Raw genomic sequence first — 21297 nt, 5'->3', positions numbered from 1 at the left:
AGCTCTGTATAGTTAGCAAAAACAAGACTGGGAGCTGACTGTGGCTCAGATCATGAACTCCTTATTGCCAAAATCAGACTTAAATTGAAGAAAGTGGGGAAAACCACTAGACCATTCAGATATGACCTAAATCATATCCCTTACAGTTATACAGTGGAAGTGACAAATAGATATTAGAGATTAGATTTGATAGACAACAGTGCCTGAAGAACTATGGGCTGAGGTTCGTAACATTGCCCAGGAGGTGGTGATCAAGAACATCCCCAAGAAAAAGAAATGAAAAAGACAAAATGGTTGTCTGAGGAGCCCTTACAAATAACTGAGAAAAGAAGAGCAGTGAAAGGCGAAGGAGAAAAGGAAAGAGATACCCATCTGAATGCAAAGTTCCGAAGAATAGCAAGGAGAGATAAGAAAGCCTTCCTCGGTGATCAATGCAAAGAAATAGAGGAAAACATTAGAATGGGAAAGACTAGAGATCTCTTCAAGAAAATTAGAGATACCAAGGGAACACTTCATGCACAGATGGGCACAATAAAGGACAGAAACGGTATGGACCTAACAGAAGCAGACGATATTAAGAAGATGGCAAGAATACACAAAGAAGAACTATACAAAAGAGATTTTCCTGACCCAGATAACCACAATGGTGTGATCACTCACTTAGAGCCAGACATCCTGGAATGTGAAGTCAAGTGGGCCTTAGGAAGCATCACTACGAACAAAGCTAGTGGAATTGATGGAATTCCAGTTGAGCTATTTCAAATCCTAAAAGATGATGCTGTGAAAGTGCTGCACTCAATATGCCATCAAATTTGGAAACCTCAGCAGTGGCCACAGGACTGGAAGAGGTCAGTTTTCATTCCAACCCCTAAGAAAGGCAATCCCAAAGAATGCTCAAACTGCTGCACAGTTGCACTCATCTCACACGCTAGCAAAGTAACGCTCAAAATTCTCCAAGCTAGACTTCAACAGTATGTGAACAACTTCCAGATGTTCAAGCTGGATTTAGAAAAGTCAGAGGAACCAGAGATCAAATTGCCAACATCTGTAGAATCATCGAAAAAGCAAGAGAGTTCCAGAAAAATTTCTGCTTCATTGACTGCACTAAAACCTTTGACTGTGTGCATCATAACAAACTGGAAAATTCTTAAAAGAGATGGGAATACCAGACCACCTGACCTGCCTTCTGAGAAATCTGTATGCAGGTGAAGAAGCAACAGTTAGAAATAGATACAGAACAACCGACTGGTTCCAAATTTAGAAAGGAGTGTCAAGACTGTATATTGTCACCCTGCTTATTTAACTTATATGTAGAGTACATCACGTGAAGTGCCACACTGGATGAAGCACAAACTGGAATCAAGATTGCTGGAAGAAATATCAATAGCCTCAGATATGCAAATAACACCACCATTGTGGCAGAAAGCAAAGAGGAACTAAAGAGCCTCTTGATGAAAGAGGAGAGTGAAAAAGTTGGCTTAAAAGTCAACATTCAAAAAATGAAGATCATGTCATCTGGTCCCATCACTTCATGGCAAATAGATGGGGAAACAATGAAAACAGTGAGAGACTTTATTTTCTTGGGCTCCAAAATCACTACAGATGTTGACTGCAGCCATGAAATTAAAACATGCTTGTGCCTTTGAAGAAGAGCTATGACAAACCTAGACAGCATATTAAAAAGCAGAGACATTACTTTGCCAACTAAGGTTTGTCTAGTCAAGGCTATGGTTTTTCCAGTAGTCATGTATGGATGTGAGAGTTGGACTGTGAAGAAAGCTGAGCACTGAACAACTGATGCTTTTGAACTGTGGTGTTGGAGAAGACTCTTGAGAGTCCCTTGGACTGCAAGGAGATCAAACTAGTCAACCTAAAGGAAACCAGTACTGAGTATTCATTGGAAGGACTGATGTGAAGCTGAATCTCCAGTACTTTGGCCACCTGATGCAAAGACCTGACTCATTGGAAAAAGACCCTGATGCTGGGAATGATGGAAGGCAGGAGAAGGGGATGACAGCAGATGAGATGGTTGGATGACATCACTGACTCGAACATGAGTTTGAGCAAGCTCCAGGAGTTTGTGATGGATAGGGAAGCTTGGCGTGGTACAGTGCATGGGGTTACAAAGAGTTGAACATGACTGAGTGACTGAACTGAGCTGATATTTATATAGTTCAAACTTTAAGAAGTACAAAAGGGTATAAATGGTATGTAGTTTCCCTCTTGTCTTGAAAATCTCACTTCTCTTCTTGGTAAATAACTGCTTATTTTTACTGGTTCCTTGCAAATCTTTGCAATTACTTGCCCAAGGGGTGTATGTTTGTATATATATATGTATGTATGCATACATGCATGCATATGTATGTGTATATTCTTACATATGTTTATATATATTATACTCCCACTCTGATTAAAGTGCAATCAAACTGTACACTGTTTGTCACACTATGTAATACTATACTTTTGAGATTGTTTTTAATCAATGGTTAACTACTTAATTTTGTTCCTATGAACTACGTGGTGTGTTGTCTAATTTTTTTTTACCAAATAGTTTTTGGTATTATTTTTTTAAAAATAAATAATGACCACAGGACAGAGTATGATTTCTACAACTCAAAATATATCTTTGCTAAGCTATTGTATCCATTTTTTATTATTCTTTAGTAAAATTACTCCAAAGTGTACTGACAACAACCATTTGCCTGTATAATGTTCTTTAGTTGTGCATATTGGACTGAACTTACCTGTGTTGTTTTCTGCTGATTTTGTTTGGACTCACTCGTGTGGTTGCAGCCCGAAAATGGCCTCACCCCCAAGTCTGGTGGCTAGTGTGTGACGCTCAGCTGGGCCTCACTTTCCGTGTGCGCTTTTTATCTGGCTTATTTTATATGGTGCTACAAGAGCAGCAAGGATGGAAGCTGCCAGGTCACATTCTGTTGGTCAAAGGAACTCATAAAACTAGACCAGATTCAGAGGGTGGGGAAATGGGCTCCATTTGTTGGTGAGTGGGTTGACAACAAATTTATGGTCATTTTTAGTGCACTATAGATAACTTCTGTTGAACACGTTCCACAGAAAAAAGAAGTCTCATTACCTGTGTTGATCTGTGAGAATTAAATGAAATATGGTATGTGATGCCTAGCACATAGAAATCATCTATATGTTAGGCATTGTAATCATAAGTTATATGCATGTGAATTGCTAAAAAAAAGTCTTGTTTACTGAAGATTATCTTAAGAGAGTTTTAAGTATTAAGTAAAGGTATCTATGAAATTACCTGAAGCAGACTTAAATGAAAACATTAGATAAGCTCCTTTATATTGCTCAGATGTTTAATTTTGGAAAAAAATAAATTTGGACATAAAAATTCTGAAGCTTTTGAAATTTGAGAGGGAGATTGTAAAGCAGACGTGACATTTGTTATTTTTCAAGGGAAACTGGACCAAAAAAACTTTTTTTTTTCTGATGTCATGTGTTGGGATGTTAATAAGTAAGTTTTGAAATTCTTGTGTGTGATGTTTCAAAGCAAATTAAGATCAATCCCCCCAAAAATATTCAAGTTGAATGTTTTAAGAATGATTTTTTAAGAAACAAAATCTGTATTAAATTTTTTATTATGCATAGAAAATGAAAACATTTATAAAAAGGTTGAGATGAGAAAAGAATAAAGGTACGTTTTCTCATAATTCTGAGGAGAAGCTCATTCTCTCCCTCTCTTTAAAACATTTTGCTTTGTTTCTTTCAGCTTTTTAATTCTATATGTGTTTATGTCACTAACGTCAAGTTGTAAATGGGTAAGGCTTTTTTCTTTTAAAAGAGTTAATGATTTGTAAACTGTAATTGCGATTTGTTACTTCTAGGAGTCCCCTGCCTAGCCTTTATGTCTTTTTTTTGAAAAACCACACTAGTTTGATACTTAAGCATTTCTGAAAATAAAAGGCAAAATTATATGTTATGGGGAGTTTTTTCCCCCCAGAGAATATGATAAGGTATTACAGAAAGAGTCCCTAGTGACATCTCATCGTTTAGAACATAGTCTTTGATGATGTATTTCCAGTGTCCGTGTACTTTATTTGGTTCACAGTTTTTCAGAATCAGCTTAAGTCCAGTGAGCACTTTGTTATATCTGATTGAGGCTACATTTCAATTTGATTTGGCTACCTCATGATTTTTCATCTTTGTGTTAACTGTATTAGCTTTGAAAACTACACTTCTTTGCATTCTGAGTTTTTTCATTTTCCATTCATTTTTGCTTATTTTTTTATACAATGAGAGCAGCATACAGTAAAACTTTCAAGCACAGAGCACTGTGTGAGGATGAAGGTTAAATATTGCATCAGTACTGCTTGACTGAGAGGTGGATCACTGATGAGTTCATGCTCTGTTTTGAAATATATGTACTTAGTCGCTCAGTTGTGTCCGACTCTTTTGTGGCCCCATGGATTGTAGCCCACTAGGCTCCTCTGTCCATGGGATTTTCCAGGCAAGAATACTGGCGTGGGTTTCCATTTCCTACTCCAGGGGATCTTCCTGACCCAGGGATCAAACCCGTGTCTCTTGCTTCTCCTGCGTTGGCAGGCAGATTCTTTACCACTAGTGCCACCTGGGAAGCCTTTGTTTTTGAGATACAAAAGTCTAAATTCTAATATACTGAAGACCAAAGGAAGTGTTGGTATCAGTGTGTGATTAAGGAAAATGTTAGTTGTAAAAAAAATTAGACTTGTGTACAATTTAATGTTTTTACTAATTTATTTTGAACTCTTGACCAAATTGGTGACAGTTTTCCCATTAAAAAAAAAATTTTAAATTGAACTAGTTAAAAATAATTTTGAGAATTTTAAGTATTTGCTGGGTATAAATACCTGGCCAGGACTGCTGCTTTTTTTACTCCTATAAGACCTCTTGAAGGAAATAGTAACCTCAAGGGATTTATGAGTGGGCTTCTGTTGAAATTGATGCAAAATATAGGGCCTTTTTATGAGGAAAGGATCTCGAGGTTTTATCAGTTTTTCATAGGTGTCAGTAGCCACAAAGAGTGATGAGTCACTGTTCTAAGAGAACGGCACACAACAGTTTACTTTTTTCTAAAATGTAATTTAGAAATAAAATATAGAAAACAAGTTGAAATGACAAAACTTGCAAATTATGTTAGACTAAGTAGAAACTGATGCAGATATTCAAAGCTTAAGTCAGTTATAAACTTAACATATCTAAAGTCATCTTTTCTTAAAAGTTCCTTCTTTTGATTTGTTATAGAAATATATATCAGTTGTAGAAAATTTAGAAAATAAAAATTACCTGTAAACTCATCACCTAAAGCAGTTGGGCACTTTGAGGGCATTTCTTTCATATACACATAGAGTAATGTGTTTTTGTAACTTCTAAACTTTCTTATGTTGAATTCACATCTCATTTTATTCATAGAGCAAAAGAAGGCTGATAAAGAAACGGGCACCTGTGGTAACTGATAAATCTCAAGTTACATGTGCATGGTTATTGGTATGCTGCTGCTGCTGCTAAGTCACTTCAGTCGTGTCCAACTCTGTGCGACCCCATAGATGGCAGCCCACCAGGCTCCCCCGTCCCTGGGATTCTCCAGGCAAGAACCCTGGAGTGGGTTGCCATTTCCTTCTCCAATGCATGAAAGTGAAAGTGAAAGTGAAGTCGCTCGTTGTGTCCAACTGTTCACGACCCCATGGACTGCAGCCCACCAGGCTCCTCCGTCCATGGGATTTTCCAGGCAAGAGTACTGGAGTAGGTTGCCATTGCCTTCTCTAGGTTATTGGTATGGGGGCTCAAACAAATTCCTCTGTCCCACCTTTGCCGTGTTCATTCATTGTACTCTCTTGTCTCATTGCTGAAGACTTAAATTGAAGAAATTTAGTAGAAGGTTAAGACTTCCTTGGTGGCTCAGATGGTAAAGAATCGGCCTGCAGTGCAGGAGACCTGGGTTCAAACTCTGGGTTGGGACGATCCCCTGGAGGACGGCCTGGCAATCCACTCCAGGATTCTTGCCTTGGAGAATCCTCATGGACAGAGGAGCCTGGCGGGCCGCAGTCCAGGGGGTTGCAAGAGTCAGACAAGACTGAGCGACTAACCAGCAGCAGCAGTAGAACGTTAGATGCATCTGTCTCTTAGATAACTTTGTTTCATTAAACTTCTGAAAAATTATTAAATTTTTATATTTAGGTTCATTTATTTCTAAAAATAAAGTTTTCTCATGGACTCATAAAATATAAAGAACATGGATTATTTCATCAGCATCTTCTGATATGTCTCCTAGGTATGAGTTGAGATAAAGGAATGTGTGACCATATTGCCTTAATTTTGTAGTAGATATCATTTATCTTACTAGTAATTTGTTTTACCATGACCATCTTAAAAAAATGCTATTGATTTAGTACAGATACTTTTAAATGGTTAAAAATGTACTTCTCATCAATTACAGAAGGCACAAAATGTCTTCTTTCAAGAATGTTTTTATTGCTTAGTATAACCTTGATAATTTGTTTATGCTGTTTAAGAGGATACTTTAAAAAGATTAGTCATCCCATTCTTTAGAAATGAGAAAATTTCTCTCTTTACCATGCCTGAACTCAGCATTCCTCTGTTTTCTTAATTTTTGAGGTTAAAAACCCAGGCATCCATCAAGCCAGCAGATCTTTAACAGAGAAGCATTGCAAAAAAAAAAAAAAAAAAGGAAAAAAGACATGCTATATTTGAGTGATGATCCCTGCAGCATATGGCATAAGGCTTGGTTGCAGAGCAGGCACTCCATAAATGGTGAATTGAATTGAAACAAAGGTTTCTTGGATGCTTAATAGGACATTCCAGAGTGGGTATGATGGACTAAGAATCATTTCTAAAGAAAATTGTATATATATTCCAAAATCTTTGGGTTTTGTAATTTCTTAAATTAACAAACAAGAAAAGAATTAATTCTACCCCAGATCAACCTAGATATTAGCATTAGTGTAAAAGCCCTTTCCTTTTTTCCCCTTTAAGCATCTCTTGGTGTTTTCTCCTTTTTTGTTTAGGATAGTAGGTAAAGAGAATGATAGGAGGTTTTTTTCTTTTTAAATGGGTTTAATGTCAATACTTTCTGCCTATTACAACTTCATACTTTAAAGAGAAAAATGAACAAATCTTGTTTCAGTGAATTGTTTTATTTTCTGTTTTTCCTGTTGAAAGCTGGAGATTGGAGTCTTTACTCACTTGCCTCAAACATGGGATGTAGAACTTTTTTCTTTTGCTTTACAAAGGTTTTCTTTTTTATCATGCATTTAAGAAGAGGGTTAAAGAGTTCCCTTCATATTTCTCCCATCTCCTTTTTAATATTCTATTATGGAAATCTTCAAACATACAGAAAAATTGAAAGAATTATATAGATGAACCTTGATCACATAGCTATCCATATCTCAACCCTTAGTCCATTTTTTATGATGTGTTTCAAAGTAAATTGTGGACATCTGCATACTTCACCTGTAAATACTTGAACATACATGTTAATCTAACTTGCGCTCTCATACTTTTTACAGCCTTATGAAAGTAAGATATTTCTCATGAGATCTGTCCTGATCTTCATCCTTAAGGTTAAGACTAGTTTGTAGTTATGTCCTTTTTTGCTGCTGCTTTTTAATAAAAACCTTAGGTGTGTCTCAGAAGGCTGATTAGCAAGATTTAAAAGAAGATTATAAAAGTTTCTTCTATGCCATATAACAGTGCTTTAGTACTTATTTTCTCTAAGTAACATTGCATGAAGATGTTTGATGCAAATTAAATCTTATTTATTGGGTAATTCTTTTAAGAATTGAAGGTTGAACCTAATCTACTATAAGGATCAGATATGGTGAAACCAAACAAGGAAGTCTTATCTAGTAACAGAATAAATAAGTAGGCTTGAGAGATTTATCCTAACTACATCTGGATTTTATTTTCATCTGAAAAAAAGTTATTTTAAGCAGTTGGCTTCTTTGACTACATATTTTATAATCTCCAAAAATTTAGTTATATATTTCTGAATGGTAAAATAGAAAAAGTTTATTCAGATTTTGGTACAAAGATACCTTCCGTAACACATTAGATCTTAGAGTCATTTTGTGTTTTCTGCTGTATAGGCTTTGTGATCTTTTATGGGATTTTTTTTTAAGCCTGAAGTATTAGAGGAGGGACTATTTGGAGATAACTGTTTGACTAGGCACTTGATTCTGAATATTTCCTCTAGTGGGAATTTCAGGGAGAGAGTTCCTCAAGCCGTAATCTCTTCCAGTGGCACTGTTTGACTCTAGTTGCCTCCCTTCAAAAAGGATTTCTGCATGAGCTGTTTTTAAAATTATCTTCTCCTTTCTTTTTGTATTTTTAGAAAACAATTCAAAATTTAGAAGTAACAACTCTGATCTTAAACTGTTCTCCAATATGGCCACAGTTTTTTTCTTCTAGAGAGAATTATTGATTTAGTTTAAAACTGAATATACTTTAGAATACTGACATTGACCTCTTATAGTGTCTTTGATTGACAATCTTCTGTTCTTTTAATATATAAAAGTGATGTTTTATTAGAAATCTTCCCCCCTTTTCAGGTGTGTTTACTAAAATAGTACATATTGAGTGCTAACTTCAATATTAGCTTTTTAACAATTGTAGGAACATCTAGGGCTTCCCTGGCGGCTCAGATGGTAAAGAATCTGGCTGCAGTGCAGGAGACCTGAATTTGATCCCTGGATGGGGAGGTCCCCTGTAGAAGGAAATGGCCACCCGCTTGAGTATTCTTGCTTGGGAAATCCCATGGACAGAGCAGCCTGGTGGGCTGTATAGTCCATGCAGTTGCAAAGAGTTGGACACAACTTAGCAACTAACATTAGTCATCTAAGCATTTGCCAAATTACTTATGTAAAACTGCTAGTATTTATAAATAATAGATTTAATGAGTTCACAGTGTGCAGGCATTGTGTCACTTCAGTTCTTCCAAACTGTCCCATTTATTGCTCACAGCAATCCTGTTTCTAAAAGCTTCCTGAGTTGTTAGGTTTAGTTATACTGTCTTTAAGTAAGTTGTGCTATTTGTATCAAATGGAATGAATTTTACACAGTGGAATTATCTTAGTGGGTAATACAGTCTTTCTTTCAAATTTTAGAATTGGTATTTTTGATACTTCATGGGAACAGGGTCATTGAAGGCTCAGTATATTTAGGTGTTCAGTGCTTTGAATCTATGAGATAGGTATTATTTCAATTTTGTACCATTGAAGATACTAAGTCTAGGATTAATTTGTTAAATGGTGGAGCTGGGATTGATGCTCTGGTCTGACTTTAAAGCCATGTTCTTTCTGGTATATAGGCCTGTTCCTGAAATTTCCTACCATTTTATTAATATGAAAGTGTATCCAGAAAGATGACTTTTGCCTTAAACAAATAAAGACATTTTATGTTTATTTATAAAAAGGGATTTGAGAGGAAAGTTTTTAAAAAAACACTTGAACATTAGAAAATGAAAAGGCTTGCTTGAAAGGATACTGGTCAGAAGACCTCGGTTAAGGTCACTGCTACCTCTCCTTAATAGAGTGGATCTAATTTCTCTTAAATGTGTGGTTTTTTCCATTTTTCTTCTGCTTTCTCTTTTGTAAGAGGGAAATATTGATGTGACACTTACTGCAGGAATATTTTTATGATGAATTAAAATATGTGAAATTCCTTGATATTTTTAAGACTAAATGAGATGATTTTTATTAATTATGTTTGTTGCTTTAGGGGAGCTAAGGAGTAAACTGAAACCAATTCCATGAACAGTCACTTTTATTACCTGGAGAGTGATTATACTGCAATTTATCCTAATTTTAATATGATAATTTCTACATGTTCTTTTAAATTACTTGTTGAATTGGTGAGTTTTTGTTTTTGTTACTTTTTTTAAATTGAGAAAACCATCCCTCTGCTTTAAAAAGTTTAAGTCCTCTGGTTTTGCTTGCAGCCTGCAGCCTAGCAGGGAACCCTTTGGAAACGACATACCCACAGAAGGTTTGATAGAAGTTCAGTGTAGGGCTCTTCAGTTCCAGCAGCTGTGAGAGCTGAGTATGGTTCACAGTGAGGGAAAGGTCACCATTTCTGCTCCTGCAGATTTGTATCTTTTGGTGGTTTGAAATTATCAGGTAGCTCTGTTGAGATGTAACATGAAATAAACTCCAGAGCCCAATTGTAATACTTTTTATAGTACCTCTACCTAATTTCTTCTAGCTCCTGACTGATTCTCTCTCACCTCAATAACATTAGTATGAGTAAATGAAGAGTTGATGACTCTAGATATTTCAACCCAAAGTTTTCTGAGGAGGACGGACTGAAGCATCTGCTCAGATTTTGTGTTGATGATTTCTGTTTCACAACCAGTGTTTATTCTCTCAAAAGCTTTTCTCAGCTATCTTCTTCCTTCATTTTGAACCCATTTCCCTCCAAACTCACTGTCTCCCTTAATTTCCAAATTTTCTTTAGTTCAGATGATCCTCTACTTTAGGGAACAATAATTCTCAAAATATGTGTGTTCTACATCTAAAAGCTGAGAGTCTTAATTCTTTGATAAGTGTATGGTGGAATACTGCTGTTGCTAAATTTTGTAAAAACACGATTTTAAAATTAAAAAGCACTTTAATCTTTAAATTGCTGAAATTAGGTTTTTGATTAGCTTATGAGACATAGCCTACTTGAGGAATCATTAATTTGGGTATTAATTTAGTATTTGGTATTTTTTTTCCAACAGGAAGAAGGTAGATAATGACTATAATGCTCTTCAAGAAAGACTCAGTACGTTGCCTGATAAGTTGTCTTATAATATCATGGTATGTTTGATGTGTTTCTTTTAAAGTAGAATATTGTTTCTTGTAAAGATGTTAGCTATGTAAAGTAAAAAGGTGTTTCTTTGCTTAATGTGTATTGATTTACAAGTTGACTCCCTGGACTAGATCAGAGATAACTACCATAGGAAGGTTTCTGTTTTACTTTATAATAATGCACTAATTGTGGTAATAGTTGGTATTCTTTTCCTTTTTTAGATTTATATTAAATTATGTTATGATGATATAAATGGCATAAATGTTAGCATAAAATTTGACATATCTGGTATGCAAATTTACTATGTTAGCAAACTAATTACAACAGAAATATGGCATGTAGTCATTTCCTGTTAACCAGAGCAGCAATAGACCGTAATGTTATGTATCTTGGAGAACTAAACCCTAGAACACTGATTTTATATATAAAGGTGCTGCTAATTTTTTTTGAATATTCAGATCTTCATATCGACACATCGGTCTATTTGTGAGCCCTGAATTAGATTCTTTCTTTGCATGAATATTCTTTTTCATGAAGACTGTTCTTAATTAAGTTAGACCAGATGTTTTGAAAATATATTGTTCTTTATTATATCAGCTCAGATATTTCATAAATTTTGTAAACCTTTTAAAGCTCTTTGTTAATTCCTGTTTTGCCCCCAAAAGACACTATTTTCTCAGAAATAATTTTCAGTTTAAAAAAAATCAAAGTTAGTCAATTTATTAATACTTTATTTCTAGTTTGCTTTCATTTAGATTTATGACTGAGCAAAAAATAAATATGTTTGGAAGCAACGCTGATTTCTCTGAAAGCTATTTTTGTAAATATGCTCATTTCTTTTCTTTTAATGTTGACAAATTAACCTAAATTTTTTCTATAGGTTTTCCTAGTGAAATTATAATGTTAAATGTCCATGAAGTTGACACTTTATTTCTCTTAGTGAGGAGAGTTTTTTAAAAAGACTTCCACACAGAACTTTTAATGCTGTTTCATAAAATGCAGTTTTTAGTGTTTTTATTTATTTTTTGACCTCTTTTTTTTTTTTTTTTTTTGGAACAATAGGTACCATTTGGCCCCTTTGCCTTCATGCCAGGAAAACTCGTCCATACTAATGAAGTCACTGTTTTACTTGGGGACAATTGGTTTGCAAAATGTTCAGCAAAGCAGGCTGTTGGCTTGGTTGAGCACCGGAAAGAACGTATGTACTAATTATAAATGATGTTTCTTTGTTGGATATTTATTGGTTCACAAAGTGCCAGGCTGATGGACTGTTTGTTATTAACAGTACCTTGCACTGATTTGTTAGATAAGTGTCACAGATATCTAGGCTATTTGTGATTCTGTTGAATTGGAGATAGTTTGAGCAGATCCAGCATTTGAAAATGTGGACTGGAGAATGGAACATCTGGGTTGGAAATGTCACCCACATTAACATGTTTTTAGAAATTACCAAGTATAAAAGTTATCACACATGGTTTTGTAGATAGCAGTTGGATAGATATAAGAATTGGGGTCATTTTACATTTTATAATTGGTTTGCTTTAGTTGCATTTCAAGACTTATTTTTCCCCAGAATACTTGAGAACACAGGAATTTGCTTCCTAGTTATTGGACTAGGATAAATACCTGTTTGCGAAGTAGAAACAATTCTTAAATGTGTGTTTTGATTTTGAAGAACTCTCATTTCCATTTTACAGAAGAAAAGACCAGGTGTGGAGAAATGCTGTCTACAACATCACTCTTAAATGGTTTGAGGTTTCTGCCTCATTTCATTGAGGTCGTTCTAGTTTTCTTTAGATAGTGTTTGTTGGTTTATATATAATCCATACATATATTTTTTAGTTGGATTGATTCACTTGGGTTGTAATTTAGTTGCATTTTAATATTAGATCTGTTTAATATCTAATACATGTTTTTATTTCTGTAATAGCATGCTTAAATTGATAGCATAATGTCACCCAGTCACCCAGACCTGCTTTTTACTCTTCTACTTATATGTGTCTCTGAAAACAAATTTTTGAGGCTCCTTCTGTTTAAATGAGGTCATGTAGATAGAAAACAGCTGAGTTTTCTTAGGCTGAAATTATTTCACTTACATATGAGTGGGTACTAGTTGGAGAAGTCATTTACTCAGTGAAATTCTGGAATCTATATTTGGAGACTCTAAATGCAAGTCAGTGCCTGTAAGTTTATAATTGATAAATGTTTTGATCTTTTGTGACACTATAATCAGAATCTTATTGTTTGGCCTGTGTATAATTCCTGGCAGTGAGAATTCTTTTGGCATTACTATATTAAAGTAAGTCATGTTTATTAGAGCCAAGAGAATGGGTATAATTCTTTAAAGGTCTTTCTTAATGGTGAAGGCTTGCTTTATTTCCTGGGGAAACTGCTGATATGAAATCAGTTCATCTTTTGAAATTTGTTCACTTTGATTTGCATTTGGAAATTTCAGCCAAGAAATCTTTAGGATCATTTTGACTTATATTAATGAAAGAATGCTTTTAATAGACTAGAGCTCTGGAATAGCAAAATATTTTTTGGTAAATCACTTTCCAGTGTTAAATACAGTTTTAGGAAGTGACCAAAGCAATGACTTTTGGGATCAATATTTATCTAAAATATTTTTTGGAATATATATATAAAATTATGTTTGAGAATCTGTTTTGGTAAGTGAATTCTAAATTGTTGTTTTCTTCACACAGTTTTATAGTAATTTATAATAACTGAAGAAATTGTTTAGGCATATTATTGTACTTAACATTTATTAAGGAAAGGTACTTTTATTTTTCTTAAGGCAGAAGAAATATAACAGGTTAAACATACTTACCTCAGGGTCAACCGGGTAGTGGGGGAAGGTGAAGGGAGGTCATTGAATGTTTAAAAAGTAGTAAAAATAAGGACAAAATGGGTTTAACACAACAACAGTAAGAGGATTCAGAGGCTTAACTCAGAGGAAGATGACTTCTAAGAGATAGATGGCAAGCCCAGTACCTTACCCTTTTGCTCATGTCTGGCATTTTTTCATTTAACATGAATATGACCAGCTTTTTTAGTTTTCTAATTTTTTAAATGATTAGAGTGAAGTTGGCATTTTATTTGGTATACTGTTCTATTAGTTACAACTAATTGTAATTGAAGATTTGTTTAACCAGCACTGCAATCAGGAAGCAGAATAGGATACAGGATATACCATAGTCAGGACACAGGACCACGCTGAAAACTCTCTTGTGTTTTCCTTTTTGTGGTCATATCTATCCCTGATCTGTCTTTATCACCTTTTCCAGAATGCCATTTAAGTGGAATCACACACTAGATAACCTTCTGAAGCTTACTTTCACTCACCATAACGCCTCATCCAGTTTGTTCTGTGTATGAAAAGGTAGTAGTATAAACACTACTTTATGCTGAGTAGTGTTCCATTACATTCATGTAGCACAGGTTTTCTGTTTATCCATTGAAAGACGTTTGGGTTTGCTTCCATTTTTGGCTGTTACAAACGGAGTTGCTGTATACGTTTTTCTACAGGTTTTTATGTGACCGTAAATTTTGTTTGCTGTTGAGACATACCTGTTTTCTTTTGGTGTCTGTCTGGCTGGCCTCATAGATGTTATTCCTTCCTCTGCACTGGTTCAAAAGAGCTTAAGAATTAGTGTTAATTCTTCTTTGAATGTTTGGTAGAATTCATCTGTGAAGCCATCTGTTCTGGGCTTTTTATTATTAGAAAGTTTTGGATTATTAATTAAATCTTACTTGTTCTAGGTCTACACAGATTTTCTGTTTCTTCTTGTTTCAGTTTTAGTAGTCCATATGTTTCCAGGAATTTGTCCATCTAGCTTATCAGGTTTGTTGGCATTTAACTGTTCATAGTATTCTTTTATATTCCTATTTCTGTAAAATAAGTAGTATTACCTCATTTTAATTTTTTAATTACTATGCTTCTTATTTAAGATTCGGGTTTTTATTCTTCCTCTTCAGGTTTACTTCATATTTTAGGTTCTATATGTGAATATATAAAGGCATCTCTGTTTTTATTTATGGTTTTAGTCATTTGAGTCTTCTTTCTCTTTTTTCTTTGCCAGTGTAGGTGAAGGCTTACCAGTTTTGTTGGTCTTCTTAGGGAACCAACCTGTTAATTCTGTTGGTTGTTTTCTGCTGTTTTTCTTGTGTCTGTTGTGCTTATTTCTACTCTAATCTTTGTTGCTCCTTCCTTCTGGTAGCTTTGGATGTAGTTTATTACACTTTTTCAAGTTTCTTAAAGCATATAATTAGGTTATGATTTGAGATTTTTTTTTAAATGTAGGTGTTTACAGGTATAAATCTCTTAGCATTGGTTTCTTTGCATCCTGTGAATTTTGATCTGTTGTGTCTTCATTTTTGTTGATCTCAAGGTATTTTTTAGTTTCCTTTATAATTTCTACTTTGACCCATTCATTGTTTTGTTAAATTTCCATGTGTGTGTTAATTTTCCATTTTGCCTTCTGTTGTTGGTTTCTAGTTTTATTTCATTGGATTGAAACCACACAAAGTATTTTTTCCAATCTTGTGAGAAAGTTTAAGACTTGTTTTGTGACCTATCATGTGGTCTTTCTTAGAGAATGTTTGTGTTTCCCTTAGAAGAATGGGTACTCTGTTCCCTGTTGGGTGAATATTCTGAATATGTCTGTTAGGTCTATTTGTTCTATAGTATTCCTTATCAGTCTCCTTTTTGGTTCTTTTGTCCCTTATTGTCATCTATTGACATCTCCAATTCTTATTGTAGAGCCACTTGAACTGTGTCATTTTTTGCTTCATATATTTGAGGCTCTGTTGATAGGTGTGTGCATTTTTTTTTTCTTTTATAACATTTTATTTTTTTTATTTTTTTGAGCTTGTGATATAGTTTCTTTTTTTTTCCATTTATTTTTATTAGTTGGAGGCTAATTACTTTACATCATTACAGTAGTTTTTGTCATACATTGAAATGAATTAGCCATGGATTTACATGTATTCCCCATCCCGGTCCCCCCTCCCACCTCCCTCTCCACCCAATCCCTCTGGGTCTTCCCAGTGCACCAGGCCCGAGCACAAGTGCATTTTTTATAATCGTATATTTTTAAATTTTATTGACATAGTTGGTTTATAAGTTTTATTTTTTATTATACAGCAAAATGATTTCAGTTATACATACATATATGCTTTTCCATTATCGTTTATCACAGGATATTGAATATAGGTCCATGTGCTGTACAATAGGACCCTGTTGTTTATCTAGCCGTATATAATAGTTTGCATCTGCTAATCCCAAGCTCCCAATCATTCCCTCCCCCACTTCCCCTCTCCCTTGGCAACCACAAGTCTGTTCTCTAGATCTGTGAGTCTGTGTCTGTTTCTGTTTTGTAGCTATATTCATGTGAGTCTTAGTTTAGATTCCACATATAAGTGATAACGTGTGGTATTTGTTATTCTCTTTCTTTGTTTACTTAAGTATGATGGTCTCTTACTCCATCCATGTTGCTGCAAATGGCATTATTTCATTCTTTTTATAGCTGAGTAATATTCCATTGTATATTTATACATTTTTATCCATTTATTTGTCCATTGACATTTAGATTGTTTCCATGTCTTGGTATTATAAATAGTGCTGCTATGAATTTAGGGGTACATGTATTTTTTCCTAGTTATAGTTTTGTCTAGATGCATGTCCAGGAGTGGGATTGCTGGATCATATGGCAACTCTGGTTTTAGTTTTTTTGAGGAACCTCCATACTATTTTCCATAGTGGCTGCATCAGTTTTGAGTTCCCACCAACAGTGTAGGAGGCTTTCTTTTTCTCCACATCCCCTCCAACACTTGTTATTTGTAGGCTTTTTGATGATGGCCATTCTGACTGGTGTGAGGGTGGTACTTCATTGTGCTTTTGATTTGCATTTCTCTAATAGTGATGATGAGCATCTTTTCATGTGCCTGTTGGCCATCTGCATGTCTTCTTTGGAGAAATGCCTATTTAGGTTTTCAAACCCATTTTTTAATTGAGTTTTTTTTTAAATTGAGTTGTATGAGCTGGTTGTATATTTTGGGAATTAAGTCCTTGTTGGTTACATAATTTGCCAATATTTTCTCCCAGTCTGTTGGTCGCCTTTTGTTTTATTTATGGTTTCCTTTGTTGTGTAAAACTTATAAATTTAATTAGGTCCCATTTATTTACTTTTGCTTTTTTATTTCTGTTTTTTTGGACACTGACCCAAGAAAACATTGTTAAAATTTATATCAGGGGATGTTTACCTATGTTTAAAACTTCTAGGAGTTTTATGGTGTCATGTCTTAGGTTCAAGTCTTTAAGCCATTTTGAGTTTATTTGTGTGTATGATGTGAGGGTGTGTTCTAAATTCATTGATTTTCGTGCTGCTGTCCAACTTTTCCCAGCACCACTTGCTGAAGAGTCTTGTATTTTTCCCACTGTGTATTGTTGCCTCCTTTGTTGAAGATTATTTGGCGATAAGAATGTGGGTTTATTTCTGGATTCTCTTTGCTATCCATTGATCCATATGTCTGTTTTTGTTCCAGTACCACACTGTTTTGATTACTGTAGCTTTGTAGTGTTTTTTAAATAATTTAGAAGCATCTCTTCTTATTTTATTTCTTATTTTTATTTTTCTTTGGCTGCATGATATGTGGATCTTAGTTCCCTGACCAGAGACCGAACCCATGTTGCCTGTAGTGGAAGTGTGGTATCTTAACCACTGGATTGCCAGGGAAGTTCCTGTAGCTTTGTAGTATTGCCTGAAAACTGGAAGAAGTTATACTTTTTGCTTTGTTGCTTTTCCTCAGGATTTCTTTGGCAATTCTCCGTCTTTCATGTTTCATTACAAAATTTAGGATTATTTGTTCTAGTTCTGTAAAAACATCACGGGCAATTTGATAGGGATTGCATGAAATCTTGCTTTGGGTAACATGACCATTTTAACAACATTAATTCTTTCAGTCCAAAAGCCTGGGTTATCTTTCCATTTCTTTGAATCATTCTGTTTCCTTTATTAATGTTTTGTAATTCTCAGCATGTAAGGCTTGGACTTCCTTGGTGATGTTTATTCCCAAGTATATATTTGTATTCTTGATAGATTGAATCTTTTATCAGTGTAAAATACCCTTTGTGTGCTGTAGCCTTTTTTTTTTTTTTTTTTTGCTTAATATCTAATAGGAGATAATATGTGTAGCCACTCCAGTTCTCTCATTACTGTTTGCATGGAATATCTTTTTATCCTTTTGCTTTCAACCTATATATTTTCTGAGAAGTAAAATGAATATCTTGTTGACATCGTATAGTTAAATCATCTTTTTTCCAGTCCATTCTCCTAGTCTGTACCTTCCTACTCTGTTGTCGTTTAATACATTTATAGTAACTTATAAGAGTATTGCCATTTTATTATTTTTTGATATGTCTTTTGTACAGGTTTTATATATCTCATTTCCTTCATTATTGCCTTCCTGTGTGTTTAGTTGGGTTTTTTTCTTTGTGGTAATGTGTTTTTATCCCCTTTCTCATTTCCTTTGTTAATGGTTTATAAGTATTTTGTTTGTAGTTACTATGGAGATTATTTGCAACATTGTAAAGTTGTAACAATGTATTTTGAATTGGTTCCAACTTCATTCCTCCAATATTCTGGCCTGGAGAATTCCATGGGCTGTATAGTCCATGGGGTTGCAAAGTCAGACATGACTGAGCAACTTTCACTTTCACTTTGGGCTTTCTTGGTGGCTCAGCTGGTAAAGAATCTGCCTACAATGCAGGAGACCTGGGTTTGATCCCTGGGTGGGGAGAAGAAGGGAAAGGCTTACACACTCCAGTATTCTGGCCTGGAGAATTCCATGGACTGTATAGTCCATGGGGTTGCAAAGAGTCAGACACGACTGAGCGACTTTCACTTTCTAACTTAAATAACTTAGAAAAACTTTTCTGTATAGCTCTGTTCCTCCTTTATATTGTCAGTGTCACAAATCATATCTTTATACTGTGTACCTATTAACAGGTTTACAATGTTTTTTAATGCACTTCTCTTTTACATTCTGTAGCAGATAAAAAGTGGAGTTACAAACCATAAGGACGGTTATACTATTTTTAATTTTTGCCAGTGTTTGCCTTTCCCAGAGACATGTAGCTTCTAGTTATCGTCTAGTGTCCTTTTGTTTCAACTGAAGAATTCCCTTAAGTTTTTCCTGTAGGGCAGGCATAACAATAAGGAACTCCTTTAGCTTTTGTTTATTTGGAAATGTCTTAATTTACCCTTCATACGTGAAGGACAGTTTTGATGAATGTGGGATTCTCAATTGAGAGTTTTTTCTCTCAGCATTTTAAGCCTATTGGAATTCTGACTTCCAAACTTTCTATTGAGAATTCTGCTTATATTCTTATTGAGGATCTCTTGTGATGATTTTCTTTTTCTTTGCTGTTTTGAAGATTCTCTGTCTTTGAAAAGTTTGATTCTGTATCTTGGTGTGGGTCTCTGGGTTTATTCTACCTGGAATTAGTTGAGCTTTTTGGATTTGTTGATTTGTTGATCTTTGGGCAAATTTAGAATTTGTTTGGCAGCCATTATTTCTTCAGATAATCCCTTTGCCACTTTCTCTTCTTGAGACTTCCTTAATGTATGTATTAATCTATTTGATATATCCCATGAATCCCTTGGGCTCAGTTCACTTTCTTCATTCTTTTTCTTTCTATTCATTAGACTTGATGATTTCAAATGTCTAATCTTTGAGTTCACTGATCCTGATTTTCTTCTGCTTGTTCAAATATGTTGTTGACCCTGTAGTGAATTTTTGAATTTAGTTGTTATATTTTTCAACTCCAGAGTTTGTTTGGTTCCTTTTTATAATTTCTATCACTTTGTGGATGTTCTCACTTTCCTCATGTATTGTTTTTAAGATTTACTTTAGTTCTTTGTATTTCTCTTTAGCTGTTTGAGCATATACACAGGCAGTTGTTTTAAAGTCTTGTTCTAGTATATCTGATGCCTGTGTTTCTTCAAGGAGTTTCTGGAGATTTATTTTGTTCTTTTGAATGGACTGTTTTTTCCTTTTTACTGTATGCTTTTAGATTTTCTGATGAATAATGAAAATTGGGCATTTGAAAAAACAAGTGTTTGTGGAATATGTATTGCAGATAATATGATATGGCTGGTAAGAAACTTTTGTGATTTATCTTATGAGGCAGTATGTGTATCCTTTAGTATCTTCAGTGAGGTATATCTTAAATACATTGGTATTTTGTTACAAAGCATAAATTTATGGCTTTTGGTTTTATCTGTGTCATAAATGTAGACAGCTTTAAAACATTGTATACCTTAAAATATAGTAATGAAAAAGTTGAGTCCTTTTGTGTGCCTCTCTGCTTCTGGTCCTCATTCCATAGATATTTCATCTCGTGTTTAAGCTAATCTTTTGCTTTGTTCTTTTTATGTACATTACCCAAGTACTTTGCATATTCTGTTTTCTTGATTCTTTTTTTCCAATTTTATGTAGTATCAGTTGCCTACCTATAATTGAAGGATAACATATAATTCATTTACATGTTCTCTCCCTGTCCCTCAATCTTTTTAAAAATTTTTTATTACAATTTTTGTTTAATCAACATTCATGCTTAACTGTAACTCCATTTCCATTTTTGAACAACCTTTTATTTGAAGTTTACTGTTTATTTTTGTTTGTTGCATAAAGTTATGTATCTATTGTTAATCTAGCCAAACACTTTTATTCTTGGAGACCTCTGTACTAGAATCCTTCATAGTCTGGCTTTGATTTGTACTTGCTCCCATCTTGAATTTCAAAGAATGTCTATCTTCCTAGTCTTTTCTTTTATCACTGTATCATATCTTTACCTCTTATTATTTATTTCTTATTTCTTGGTTCCCATGGCATCTCTTCAGGTTTTACTTATTTTGTTGGATGGTGTGTGTGTGTGTGTGTGTGTGTGTGTGTGTGTGTGTTGTTAGTCACTCAGTCATGTCCAACTCTTTGCAACCCCATGGACTACAGTCGGCTAGGCTCCTCTGGCCCTGGAATTCTCCAGGCAAGAATACTGGAGTGAGTTGCCGTTTCCTCCCCCAGGAGATCTTTCCAACCCAGGGACCAAACCTGGGTCTCTTGCATTATAGGCAGATTCTTTACCGTCAGAGCCACCAGAGGATAACCTTCAGTGATTTTCCAGGAAGGTGTGTGGGAGACACATTTTTTGAAATTTTACATGTCTGCAAATATTTTTTATACTCCTGCTTTTTGTAACTCGTCTATTTAGAATTCAAAGTTGAAATAATTTTGAAGGCTTTCTGTCTTATGTGTTGCTGTTAAAAGATCTGATGCCGTCTCTTTGTATGTGACTGTGTTTTTTCCCTTTAGAAATTTTAGGTTCCTGTCTTACTCCTCATGATCTGAAGTGCCACTGTGATATACCTTGTGTAGAGCTTTTAAAATTCATTTGCTAGGTATTTGGCAGGACCTTTC

At 34.7% G+C, this 21297-nt stretch overlaps 1 protein-coding gene across 3 annotated transcripts in view; it reads left to right on the top strand.

Annotated features, from left to right (window-relative positions):
- The window catches only part of URI1 (URI1 prefoldin like chaperone), a 62991-nt gene that overhangs the window by 24652 nt on the left and 17042 nt on the right, over positions 1 to 21297 (top strand). For 2 of the 3 annotated variants that reach the window (XM_020896906.2, XM_020896897.2), the window contains exons 3-4: positions 10748 to 10826; positions 11881 to 12016. In XM_020896906.2, the coding sequence (XP_020752565.2) occupies positions 10748 to 10826; positions 11881 to 12016 (215 nt within the window). Of the gene's footprint in view, positions 1 to 9747; positions 9881 to 10747; positions 10827 to 11880; positions 12017 to 21297 lie in introns of those variants that run through there. The other variant, XM_020896925.2, reaches the window with a different exon arrangement.

The sequence above is a fragment of the Odocoileus virginianus genome, chromosome 20, assembly GCF_023699985.2.
Source record: "Odocoileus virginianus isolate 20LAN1187 ecotype Illinois chromosome 20, Ovbor_1.2, whole genome shotgun sequence".
NCBI classification, from domain to species: Eukaryota; Metazoa; Chordata; class Mammalia; order Artiodactyla; family Cervidae; genus Odocoileus; species Odocoileus virginianus.
This window is presented reverse-complemented; position numbering and strand designations above follow the sequence as displayed.